Source organism: Aulonocara sp. 'chitande type north' Nkhata Bay, linkage group LG11 (assembly GCF_057382095.1).
Source record: "Aulonocara sp. 'chitande type north' Nkhata Bay isolate Kocher_YH1m ecotype deep benthic linkage group LG11, A_spYH_male_GT1.1, whole genome shotgun sequence".
Taxonomy (NCBI): Eukaryota; Metazoa; Chordata; class Actinopteri; order Cichliformes; family Cichlidae; genus Aulonocara; species Aulonocara sp. 'chitande type north' Nkhata Bay.
Genome location: NC_141354.1, coordinates 15,680,239 through 15,692,486, shown reverse-complemented (window position 1 = coordinate 15,692,486; position 12,248 = coordinate 15,680,239). Strand labels below are relative to the sequence as shown.

The window sequence follows — 12,248 nt, the reverse complement described above, 5'->3', positions numbered from 1 at the left end:
ACCACTTCCAATGCAATGGAACCATTTGTTGTCTGCCAACATAAAACATAAGGTAACCTGATGAAATTGTATTACAGGTAACAAATGGGTTGGTGGGTGGGTACCATAGAAAATACTTAAAATAGCAGCAGAATGCAGTGGCGTCTGACTTCTCAGCATTATTTGGGAATATTGCATTAACTGGTGTTTTGGTCATTACAGTAGGCTGCGCATGGAGACAGATGCATTCTGACAGTATCTCCACTCCTTAACTGATATTATACAGACTGATGCACATACATCAGTCTGTATCAGTCTGGAAAAGCATTTCTCATGTTTCCAGATAGTGCTGCAAAACTCCTAACATATGAGCCCTTACAAAAATGTTCAGCAGTAGGAGCAATGCACACACCGTTAAAAGTATGCTTTTAACTCTCTGCTGTCTTCCCATAAAAAACAAACAAATATGCTGCAATAAAAGCTCAGGTTCCCATTCGTCCATCAGCACTGTGTCAGAGAAATTAATGACTCATGTTTGTCACACAAATGACTCTGAGTTTTGTCTGTGAGAACGCTGGCATCCCGTGCAGCTATCAACAAATCCTTGATTGTTGATACAGCACTTAAGCCTTTGCTTTTCATAGCCTCCATTGCCTCATAATTTACTCCTATTAAATAACACCTGAATGTATAGTAAGTTCCACAGCAGACCCTCAGCCACATCAATTAGCATCCCAGCTCCAGCCCCATCTTCTCACATTGTTCATACTCACAAATACTTGTATCTGTTTTAATCACCAGACGCAGGCAATGAGCAAGGAGCAGCTGTGTTTCGTAGGCTGGCTGCTTTGTTGCACTGGTGCGTTGGGAGTGGCAAAAACTGGAGTCCTGCACACAATGCTCCTCCCCGCACTGTGACTTATGTTGGGGTACGCCACTCCTGTTCTTGTGGGCCAGTCACTCTTGAGAGCACTCAGAGCACCTTCTCTCTCTCTCTCTCTGTTCCTCTCTCTCTCTCTTGATTTGCTGCAACCACTTTTCCTGCTTTAGATCAACATCCCTTCGTCAGAACCATCTCTCTCTTATTCTCAACGAGGCTCTAAAAATCAGCTCTAGAAGGTAAGAAACAAAACATTTCCTCACATGCATTTATTTTTTAAACCTTTGAACACAACAGGTATTTAGACATGATCAAAGGGTTAATCAACACTGGCAAGTTAGTTTTACTGTACCGAGTGTGACGAGACACATTTGCTTCTATCCACTCCTCACCACCATAAGAACCTGTCCTTACAAGCAGGGGAGATAGCTCAAGTTATTTGACTCCCAGCGACACATGGCTGATTTTTTACTGAGTGGGTGTTAACAGAGTCGATATGACTTGTTGATTCACCTGGCTGAATTTTAAGTAAACTGCAGAACCAGTACTATCACATTGAGTATTTTATAGATATTGTGTAGTTTTGCAACTGCCAACTCAAAATCCTATAAGGACCATGCATTTCTATTCAGGTGATAGTAAAAAAAAATTCAAGTAACTTCACAATTAAGCTTTAGAAAACTATTGACATATAAAGTAAAATAGGTGCAAGTCAAGTGCAATTAATGTATTCAGTAAGTCTTTGTATTACAAACCCAAAAGGCGGTTCATTTACAATAACAAACTATAAGTAACTGTGCTGTTTGCCTAATCTTGTTGTTTCTCCACTGTGTGAAACTTTACATCCAGCAAATCTGAGATGCACTGCAGTGTAAATATGTAATATGTCAAGCTTATTAATGCTACTAAAAACCACAAGTAACAACTGTGCATGTAAAAAAAAAAAAAAAAAAAGGTTTGAAAGCAGTGGGAAAGAACTGAAACCAAAATTTACCTTACAGGGAGGAAGTGTTTGCCTCAGTGCTACTAAAATCACCCACAACCTTAAATACAGTTTAGTTTTTAAGCCCGGCTCATTGCGATGATAGCCCGTAAAGCCAGAGATGAGTGAGCTCACATTACCAGTGGCTCAAAAGACACATTGTTCCTTAACTGCAAATTAGCAGTATTATGCACTTACACGCATTATTACTTTATAGAATTATTTGTTTTCTATTCCATCCTCAGACACACCGTCACTCATGCCTCCTTATGTTTGTTTTCATTGTGAGCTGCTTGGAGTGTAAGAACTTGTACTGTGTTTGTCTTGGCAGGTTGATTGGATACAATCTCATGTAGTTACAGAAACATACCTTGTAGTGAATGCAACATAGACACAGCAAAAACAGATTGGTTGCTATTTCTCTTCATGTGCTGGCTGACACTTTACTTTCTTTGTGTTGGAAACAGCTCCGGGAAATGTTAAGCACGCGGTTATAAAGAAGAGACATTCAAAAGTGAAAGTCTAGGACGTGTATTGCACACATGGCTTCGAAATGTCAAGCATCTTGCGGGCAACATGTATCAGAAACATTAAACTCGCTTGTTGCCATGTCAGCCAGTTGTGATCGCACCTTGTCGAGCACCTTTAGCCTGCTTGTTTCTACAGAAGTTGCTGTGGTAACTTAAGAGTTATTCATAGATTAACAAACACTGGTTTTGTCATTGTTGTTATTGCCTATAAAAGAGGAGTCAGATAGCAAATTTTATTCCTGGATTTATGAAGCTTAAATGGACAATAAACAAGAGAGACACAGAACTAGGGTTCCACCTAATCCGCAAAGTGGTTGTCAGTCTGGTGAGGACAGTTTTGGCATGGCTGAGGGAGAATTACCTAACGGCTGTATACTGACAAATGGCTGCAATAACAGTGATGCAATCACACGGGAACATAACATGAGCAGAATAGTGTGGTGTGGCAGTTTCAGCAAATCTAAATAACATGATTATAATTGATTATTGATTGAATAACAAAGAGTATTCATATCAACTGGCATATTCATCTGTCAGTAAACTTCATGGATGTTTTTGAATTTAATGAGTCCTTGCAAAGTGATGAATATAGATTGTGATATATATTGCACAATGTTTATGAGAGTAGCTTTAAAGGTTTAAATTGTGTGCAGCCCATCTATGCACACATGAAAAAAAGCTGCATTTCATGTTGCATGCCTGTGTGTGATGTGTAATCGTAGCCAAAAAACAAACAAAAAAACAACAAACAGAAATGTTTTCGTTTTGGTTTTTTTTGCATTTTATCACTTTCTCCCTAAAAGAGTTCTTCTGATTGAACAACCTCCCTCTGATTTGGATTTGGTTAAGCATCCGTTTGGCTTGCGAGCACTTACTCATCTGTAGCAGTCCTGGTCACTGTTACGGCTCATCGTGACTTTTTTAAACATCTGCACATCTTCACCTTGAAAGATGCTTTTAGTGAGAACCACACATCTTCTTTAACCCTATTTCTTGCCAACAGGAAATGGCTTCCAAACACAAGATGGGCTACAAGTGTCGGATAGCAGGAGTGATGCTTCTCCTCTTGACCAGCATCGCTGCCCTCATTGCTGTTGCTGTTATCCAGGACACTTGGAGGTTTTTAGAATACAGCAAAGAGGTGAGCACATACGCACATCAGCGCAATACTCCAGGATGCAAATATAAATACGCATGCTGTTATAAAGACAACGCATAAAAACTGCACCGAAGGATCAGAGACGGGGGATTCCTCATCGGTCTGCTTGCTGATGAGTGGCGGTTCTGATGAAACACGTTTAACTTTGCATGTACTGTTAATGGCATTCAAACAAACAGGCATGTTGTCCGTCTGCTGTTTCCCCTTTTCCTTTTAATTAGAACTGAAAGCTTTTTGAAACAAGGGCTAAAAAAAAAAAAAAAAAGAGGAAAAAAACTCATTGTGATGACTTTCAGTTGCCGTTTTGCGTGTTTGTCAGTTCTCTTTTTGTGTATGTGTGTATGCTTTTTCATCAGGAGTGTGCCAGTGGTTTTTTACTTTTGCAGTTCTCACAATTCTCTAATTTGAGACTTTCTTTTCTGCTAAGGATACCATTACCCCACTATATCTCCATAAAGAAAATACTGCTGCTTTTACTGCTGTTATGCAACATCTTTCACACAGAGGCCTGATGAAAGTCATGGTGGCTACTCTGTGCTTAATAGACAGCAACCTGCTAAGCTGATTGGAAAATGCTTGTGCAATAACATTTTTGTCTTCCTTCTTCCTGTTAGTACGGCATAGTGATAGACGCTGGCTCATCTCGTTCCAATGTATACCTGTATGAATGGCCAGGAGCGAAGGAGAACGAAACAGGAATAGTGACTGAGACATTAAACTGTAAAGTTGATGGTGAGTCACATATAACAAAGAGAGGAGGGGGGGTGCTGGCAAACTCTTTTTAGGCTTTTGCAAACAAAAGAAAAAACATAAAGAGTGTGTTTTAAATTGGAGACATTCTGGTTACTAGACACACGAGAATTTTAGCTTGGATTTGTGTCCTCAGGTAATGCCATCTCCGACATGAAGGTTATCCCCGAGATCGAAGAAAAGACAATGGCAGGATTTAGGAAATGCATGGACATCGTCACTAAAACCATTCCTCCAACAAAACACAACAGTACGCGCCTGTTTCTCGGAGCTACAGCTGGAATGAGACTCCTGCAGTAAGAAGCTTTTGATTATTTATATTATTATTGAAGAGTCAAAAGTGATTTTTTTATATTAATTCATTTTAAGCTTTTCTTGACCTTTCATGCACAGAGGAGTAAGCTGATGACTGAAGAACTGCAAGACATAATGAATACAAATACATTCTTAAAAAGTATAATATTTAGATCTGTGACTTTGTGTGTGTGTGGTGGGAATTTTTAATGGGTACAATGTATGATTTTTAAAGATGAGAATATCAAGACAGAGATGCAGAAATGTTCTTAAAGTTCTTAATACTTTCAAATATGTGCTGTGGATTGAGTTTAAGAAAGTCCATTCAACTTCATTGGTGCTGAATTATGGATGCCGATTTTGCTGTGCAAGCATTCAAGAGACAAAAAGGGAGGTTTGCTTCACAGTAAAGCTTTGTGTCTTATATTGCCCCCCTTTTGCCTGATGGATAACCCCCCTTCCCTCTGGATGCCTGGGGAAGCCCCAGCAATAAAAACACATTCAGACTAAAGGGCAGGACAAAACTTAGGAATCTCAATCACATGGGTCGAACTCTGGGCCCGGCATTAAATATGGCTTTTCATACTTTCCAGCCCAAGGAAAGATGATGACAAAAGCAGACCTTCTAGGCAGAAGTAGGGGACAGCGTATATTGTTGTTAAAGTATAACAAACATACAAAAAAAGGTTGATTAGTTTGCATGAAATGATTTACAGTCATGTGAAAAAGGACATCCTCTTTAGCATAATTTAAAAAACATAACATCTGTTCCAGACTCTAACATTATTTAAATAGATGAACACTCCTCATTGCTTCCAGGCACTGCGAATCAAATGCATCTGATTAACTGCTCATCAGCAAGTGTGAGCACATGGATAAAAGATGATGTTTTGGCAGTTTATTGGTTTAGAGCATTTAGTTTTGTGTCAGCACGACGCCAAACAGGATCTTATTATAAAATCTACAATTGTACAGTGAAAATGATTATTCACAAGTGAGAAATTATTAAGACAGTCGCGAATCTTCTGAGCGGTGGACTTTCCAGCAAATGCACCCCAAACTCAGACCGTGCAACGCTCAGAGAAACAGCAGAAAGACAAAAACAAAACAACCAAAAATAAATAAAACCCACACATAAAACAGTTAATGACAGAAACATTAAAAAAAATCTTCACATCTTAGTGTTTTTAAAATGACATACTGATCTCATTTTAAAAAACAGAGCCAAGCCTTCTAGCCTACCGTCATGACTTCTGGCTTAGATGAGTTTAAAATAAAAATAATAGCAAATAATAGCATCTAAAATACGTGTATTTGGCAAAATCTTTACCTGCTTCATTAATGATAGTGAATCCATTTGTCAACGTCTGTTTCTAGTGTGATGTCTAATAGTTCTGTTTTCTGCTGTGCTGTTAAGAATGAAAGATGCACAGAGGGCCAATGACGTCCTGGTAAAACTCAGACAATACCTGAGTTCCCTCCCCTTCATGTTTCAAAATGCTTCAGTCATCACTGGGCAGGAAGAAGGGCTTTATGGCTGGATCACTGTCAACTACCTAAAGGGAAACTTGGTAGAGGTATGACACAGCCTTCACCTGTCTGATCGATTGCCCAAAAAACAAGATAATTGCAGCTTTAAAAATTTGCTATTGTACGTTTCATCGTTTATTAATCTTCGTTGTTTTTGCAGAAAAACATGTGGAACGCATACGTACGGCCGCAGGGAGCAAAGACTGTCGGCTCCATGGATCTTGGAGGAGCGTCAACACAGATTGCCTTTGCGGTCCAGGATGATCTCAAGGGAGCCGACTACCTGCGTGTCAAACTGTATGGTTACCCTTACAATGTCTACACACACAGTTTCCTCTGCTATGGCAAAAATGAAGCTGGGAAGTTGGTTCTGGAGAAAGTAGTGCAGGTGAATGACTTTGTCCTCCGTTTCTTTTACAAGTATGCACAGAAAAAAAATAGTGTCTTTCACTGAACTCTCATATTCCCAAGGTACTACAAGAGTGGTGGTTCTTTCCTTAGGCTGTTATGCGTTACTGTGCTATCGTTTAAGTGCAGTGGGAACGTCTGGCTCTTTGCACACATGTGCACTGCGAAATCCATTAATGGCCAATTTGTGGAATGATTAGTGAACGCTGCTGTCCCTGAGCTGCTAACAGCCAAAGGATCCAGGGATGCATTATGTCATTAAGAATATTGATCGAACCGTGATTGTCGTCAAGCTAGTCTGGGAGAAATGCATCGTTTCTGGTAATTCATAGCTTCATTCTTGAAACTAATAATGATTCTACAAGAAATATGCTGAAAGTGCATCAGAGTGATGGTATGACAGCTTAACCTTATAGTTTGTTTACTTCAGACTTTGTATGCGGTGTTGTATAATTTAAAGAAATAAGCCCTACAGTGTGGAGATAATGTGCCATTCATTTTTTCCTCTTATCCAGTTCAGGGTTGGGGTCTTTTTCTGTCCTATTTATTTATAGATTTTGCCTTCTTCTTAAAAAAGTCGTTATCTTTTGACATTTTTTTTATTATTTTTTTTATTTTCCAGCAATCATCTAACCCCAAAAACATAACAAACCCCTGCTATCCTAAAGGTTTCAATACTTCCAAAAAGGCATCATCAATTTTTGAGTCACAGTGTACAAAGAAACCGCAAAACTACGACCCCAATCAAGAGCTGATCTTCTTTGGTGGTGGCGACTCAGACGGCTGTGGGAAAGTAGTGAAATCCATATTTGATTTCAAGACCTGCTCCTCGTCTCAGTGTTCCTTCAACGGGGTGGAGCAGCCACCAGTCACCGGAGATTTCCTGGTAACACGCAGTGCAAATATAACACATGAAAGCAAATAGATCACGATGCAAAACAACTTAGTGTGTGTGTTTCTGCTGGTCCGACCAGGCATACGCTGGATTCTTCTGGACTGCCCTGGCTCTGCAGTTGAATGGCACATCAAACATTAATCACTTCAACACCTCAGTTAGGAACTTCTGCCACAAAAACTGGGCAACGGTAAGTTTTCATACAGGTAGAAAATCAAGAAATTTCATTTCATTTCATTTATTTGTTCATTTTCAGGCACAACAAATACCTATATTGAACATAAAATGCACAAAACAAAAAACAAAAATTGCCTGAAAAAGGAGTGGGACGAAATTAAGGTGAGGAAGAACAGAAATCATGTTTAGGAAGGAGAGAATGACAGAATTAATATGAAGGTAATTACATAAAATACGTTGTCATTTTCATTCATCAAGATTAGAACAGAAGGCACAACAGAAAGTAAACTACTCACCAGCTCTGACAATGCTGTGCGCCCACATTTTCTTCTTTTTGCTCGTGTGTCCACATTTTTTACTAGTAATATACACTGACTGGACACTCTATTAGGTACACCTTTAATGAGTTGCACCCCCTTCAACCTTCAAAACTGTGGCATTTAAAGGAGGATCAATTGGTACTAAGGGGCCCGAAATATGCCAAGAAAATATCCTCAACACCACGTTAAACCATTAATACAAAGCAGCACGCTTTCAGGCTTTTTGCACCAAAGTCTGGCCCTATCATCTGAATGTCACAGCAGAAATCCAGGGTCATTAGACCAGGCAACATTTTTCCGCTCTTCTCTTGCCCTTTAGTGAGCCTGTGCTTTTGTATACCCTGGTTGTCTGGCACCCAGCAACCATGTCACAAGTGGTTATTTGAGTTATTGTTCCCTTTCCTCTAAGCAGTCTGGCCATTCTCAGATGACCTCTGAAATCAACAAGGCATTTTTCCCCAGAGAAATACCACTCACTCAACTCCCAGTAGGTCTGCAGTTTATAAAAAACTCAGAGCACCCTCTCTCGGCACCAACACCAACGGCATCTTTGAAAGCATCTCCTCGACCCTCGATTTTGTTGCGAGTGTCTGCCACATCAGTTTTTAAAAACATGATCAGTTAGGTAACAAACTCAATGTCAGGCCAAAAAAGTGATTTAGAGAGACATGCTTGTGCTAACCACAGCTGTAGAGTGCAGCTGTGCAAAAGAAACAAAGTTACTTCAGGATAAAGGTAATGAAATAAACTGCACTCCGTCTTTGTTACACAATATTTTCATGATCTTGATTAAATAATCATTATTTCTCACTGAAATGGGATTAAACTGAAATTAATACAATTAGCTTGTGTCATTACAATCACAGGCTAAACTCTGATCTTTGTTCAACCTTCTTTCAGCTGAACGCACAAAAGAACATCAAATTCATCGAGACCCACTGTTACGCAGGTCATTACGTCTTTACTTTGCTGGCAGATGGATACAAATTTGACACCGACACCTGGAAAAACATCAACTTTCAACAACAGGTTGGTTAAACAGCAGTAAATAAGACAAATAGTATTCTTTTTATTTGTAAGTTTCAATACTGCCTTCTATGAGGCTAGTACATTACAATCCTCCCATTGTTCAAAGTTTATGGATGGCTTGTGCGCTAATTCTTCTTGAAATATAACTGTAAGATGTACTAATTTGGTGAGAGTTGTTTTGGAAAGCTGTTGACAGCTGATACATGTTCAAATACAGGAAGCCATTTAACTGCCTTTGGCAGTCGTATGTGAATGAGGCCACCCACTTGAAACTGTTGTTGATGTCGTAGGAATAGTCTGCAATGAAAAAGCTAAAGAGCAGAAGGCATGCCATCAATTTGTCACAAAGAAACTCCCTCAGTAGAAGGGGATTCCTGGTCTTTGACACTCTGTATATTACTCATGATTCATAAAGGACGAACGATTACAGCCAATGTTTCCACACTGCAAAGAGCGTTCGGCCTTTTGCACTCAAGACAAGACTTTTTAAACAGCTGGCAATTCTCCCAATTTCCAACAATGGCGTTAGTGTGCAGTTTGGGATGTCTGCTGCTTGATAGGTTCTTTCAAGACTTTGAGTTACGAAACAGCCTGTTCTTTTTCTTCTTCTTTGGGTGCTATGACTCATCTTTTGCCCTACAGCTGTAATTATACAATTTCATGATTTTCATCCCGCTGACATGCAAGGTGGTGTACTGGTGTTGGAAGCAAGTGGTTTTAAATATAAAACATTCAAATTACTTGTTTTCTTTCTTTTCCTGTAGGTAAAGAAAACTAATATAGGCTGGAGTTTGGGCTACATGCTGAGTATGTCCAACATGATTCCTTCCGAAGTGAAGAAAATCCCTCCTATGTCAAACCCCGTGTTTGCCGGCCTCATCTTTCTATTTTCGGCGCTAACAATTATGACTGCCGTCTTAGTTTTCATCATCTTCATTCGCACCTGCTACTGAGAACGTAGGTTACAGAGGAAATCACTGGCTATTGAAAGGCCTGGGAACTGCTGTAATTCTGCAAGAGGTTCGGAGAATCCTACAGTTGCATGTGCCAAGACGCCTGGACTGGACGTTAACAATCAAATGTGTTATTATTCAGGTTGAGACATGAACTAGCTTTTAGTTTAAAAAAACAAACAAAACTGAAGAGCCTCAAAATCAATGCAATACGTTGTGCTGGCATCTTTGAGGGTTTTAGCTTCAGATAAAATATGTAAAAGCAGCTTTAAAAAGCATTAGACCACTCTTCATTCTCTACCTCAGGGAATCTTACAAAAATTAATGTACTTTTTTTTTTTTAATTTAGTTGACTGCGCTCAACAAAATAGTGATAGTGTTTGTCTAAATCGCACAAAAATATAAGAGCATCCATCAGTCTCCATGTGCTTGTTCTTGTTGTGCAATTCCCAAAATGAGTCGAACGCCCGCTTTAGACCAGAGCATGAGTTACTGTTTCTTTCCCTGCATTTTACATGTTATAGCACTGAAAATGGTTGCAAATTGTTGTACTGTAGCTTTAATGTATTGTTTTATATTGTGTATGGTCTTGCCAAACTTTAAGCGCACAACTATAGCTTTTTTTGAATTAACATTTCCCTAATAAATGATGCCATTGTCTCATTATTTTCATATCAGTTTAAAATTATTGACATACAACCTACTTAACTAATTTGGTCATCACAGAAAGTCATTCAGTGCTACAGCAGTTCTACGTGCTTCTCTTGATTTAACTAAATGCATCATAGTCGTATATTGCTGCAGTGAGTTATAAAAGGCTTGCATTCTGAGCAAAGTATTGTTGGATAGTTGTACACAAGTGGTTCATTCAGTTGTATAAATGGAGCAGTTGGGAAAAGAAAAATTAAGCCCTGTTAGCAATGACAATCCATTAGTGGTGAAGCACATGGATGGATGGATGGACTTGAAGCAGAGACACTGTTTTTACATCCTGCTGATTCAGCTGGTAGATGAAACTGGCAACTGTTACAAAGTAATATTTTGGTACTTTCCTGGTTATTTATTATTTCTTTATAAAGAAAAGATGAATAAAAATAAAGATTTCATGACAGTAATTTGTTCACAGGAACAGCAAGTATGATGTATGACTAAACTGCATGAATAAAACTGTCTCTTGACATTTTGTTGTCATTGCACTGGAGAAAATGATGCATGATTGTCATTTGATGCAGACTGCTTGCACCGTTTCTGCTTTGGCGATAATGAGCTCTCTTGTCAGTACTGTATGCAATAAACTTCTCAACTAACTGCATCTTTTGGAGCTGTAGTTTCATAATCTCGCTTGGTGAAACTAAACGCTTAAACGTTTTTAATCCTTTACAGCAGTTAAAACCATTTTGCGTGTGTGAACTTAACTTGGTCACTTACTAAAATTGCACACGTGCACACCAATGGACTTTCAGTCCTTTCCTTCTACAGAAAACAATAGCGCACTCCAGTGGTAGTGTGTTGTTCCTGCAGAATATCCAGGACGAGTTCATTTTTGTTATTTTTTATTGAAAGTTTCGACTAAAAAGAAAATAAAACAAAGAAACAAACAAAAAGACACATCTGAAGCTACAGGAATATCCACTGGTTCTACAGACACTCTCAAAAATCACAATTTTAAAGACATGGGGGGCATGTGACCAAGCAAATAAAAAAAATAGCTACAGTGGGGCAAAAAAGTATTTAGTCAGCCACCGATTGTGCAAGTTCCCCCACTTAAAATGATGACAGAGGTCAGTAATTTGCACCAGAGGTACACTTCAACTGTGAGAGACAGAATGTGAAGAAAAAAAAAAAAAATCCATGAATTCACATGGTAGGATTTGTAAAGAATTTATTCGTAAATCAGGGTGGAAAATAAGTATTTGGTCAATAACAAAGATACAACTCAATACTTTGTAACATAACCTTTGTTGGCAATAACAGAGGTCAAACGTTTACTATAGGTCTTTACCAGGTTTGCACACACAGTAGCTGGTATTTTGGCCCATTCCTCCATGCAGATCTTCTCGAGCAGTGATGTTTTGGGGCTGTCGCCGAGCAACACGGACTTTCAACTCCCGCCACAGATTTTCTATGGGGTTGAGGTCTGGAGACTGGCTAGGCCACTCCAGGACTTTCAAACGCTTCTTACGGAGCCACTCCTTTGTTGCCCGGGCGGTGTGTTTTGGATCATTGTCATGTTGGAAGACCCAGCCTCGTTTCATCTTCAAAGTTCTCACTGATGGAAGGAGGTTTTGGCTCAAAATCTCACGATACATGGCCCCATTCATTCTGTCCTTAACACGGATCAGTCGTCCTGTCCCCTTGGCAG

The 12,248-nt window shown here is 39.3% G+C and overlaps 1 protein-coding gene across 1 annotated transcript; it reads left to right on the top strand.

Annotated features, from left to right (window-relative positions):
• The first annotated feature begins 935 nt into the window (after window positions 1-935).
• On the top strand, window positions 936-11,213 carry entpd3 (ectonucleoside triphosphate diphosphohydrolase 3). The gene is made up of 10 exons (XM_086310766.1): window positions 936-1,098; window positions 3,375-3,512; window positions 4,145-4,262; window positions 4,417-4,576; window positions 5,992-6,151; window positions 6,265-6,492; window positions 7,135-7,398; window positions 7,487-7,597; window positions 8,805-8,933; window positions 9,698-11,213. Exons 2-10 carry the CDS (start codon window positions 3,378-3,380, stop codon window positions 9,884-9,886), a joined length of 1,494 nt encoding a protein of 497 aa, XP_086166892.1. The 5' UTR covers window positions 936-1,098; window positions 3,375-3,377; the 3' UTR covers window positions 9,887-11,213.
• The last annotated feature ends 1,035 nt before the right edge of the window (window positions 11,214-12,248 follow it).

Excerpts from the sequence above, each read along its gene's own strand:
- entpd3 (XM_086310766.1), top strand. The coding sequence starts at position 3,378 with ATGGCTTCCAAACACAAGATGGGCTACAAGTGTCGGATAGCAGGAGTG. Across the intron at positions 3,513-4,144 it reads TTTTAGAATACAGCAAAGAG|TACGGCATAGTGATAGACGC; the intron begins GTGAGCACATAC and ends TCTTCCTGTTAG. Across the intron at positions 4,263-4,416 it reads ATTAAACTGTAAAGTTGATG|GTAATGCCATCTCCGACATG; the intron begins GTGAGTCACATA and ends TTGTGTCCTCAG.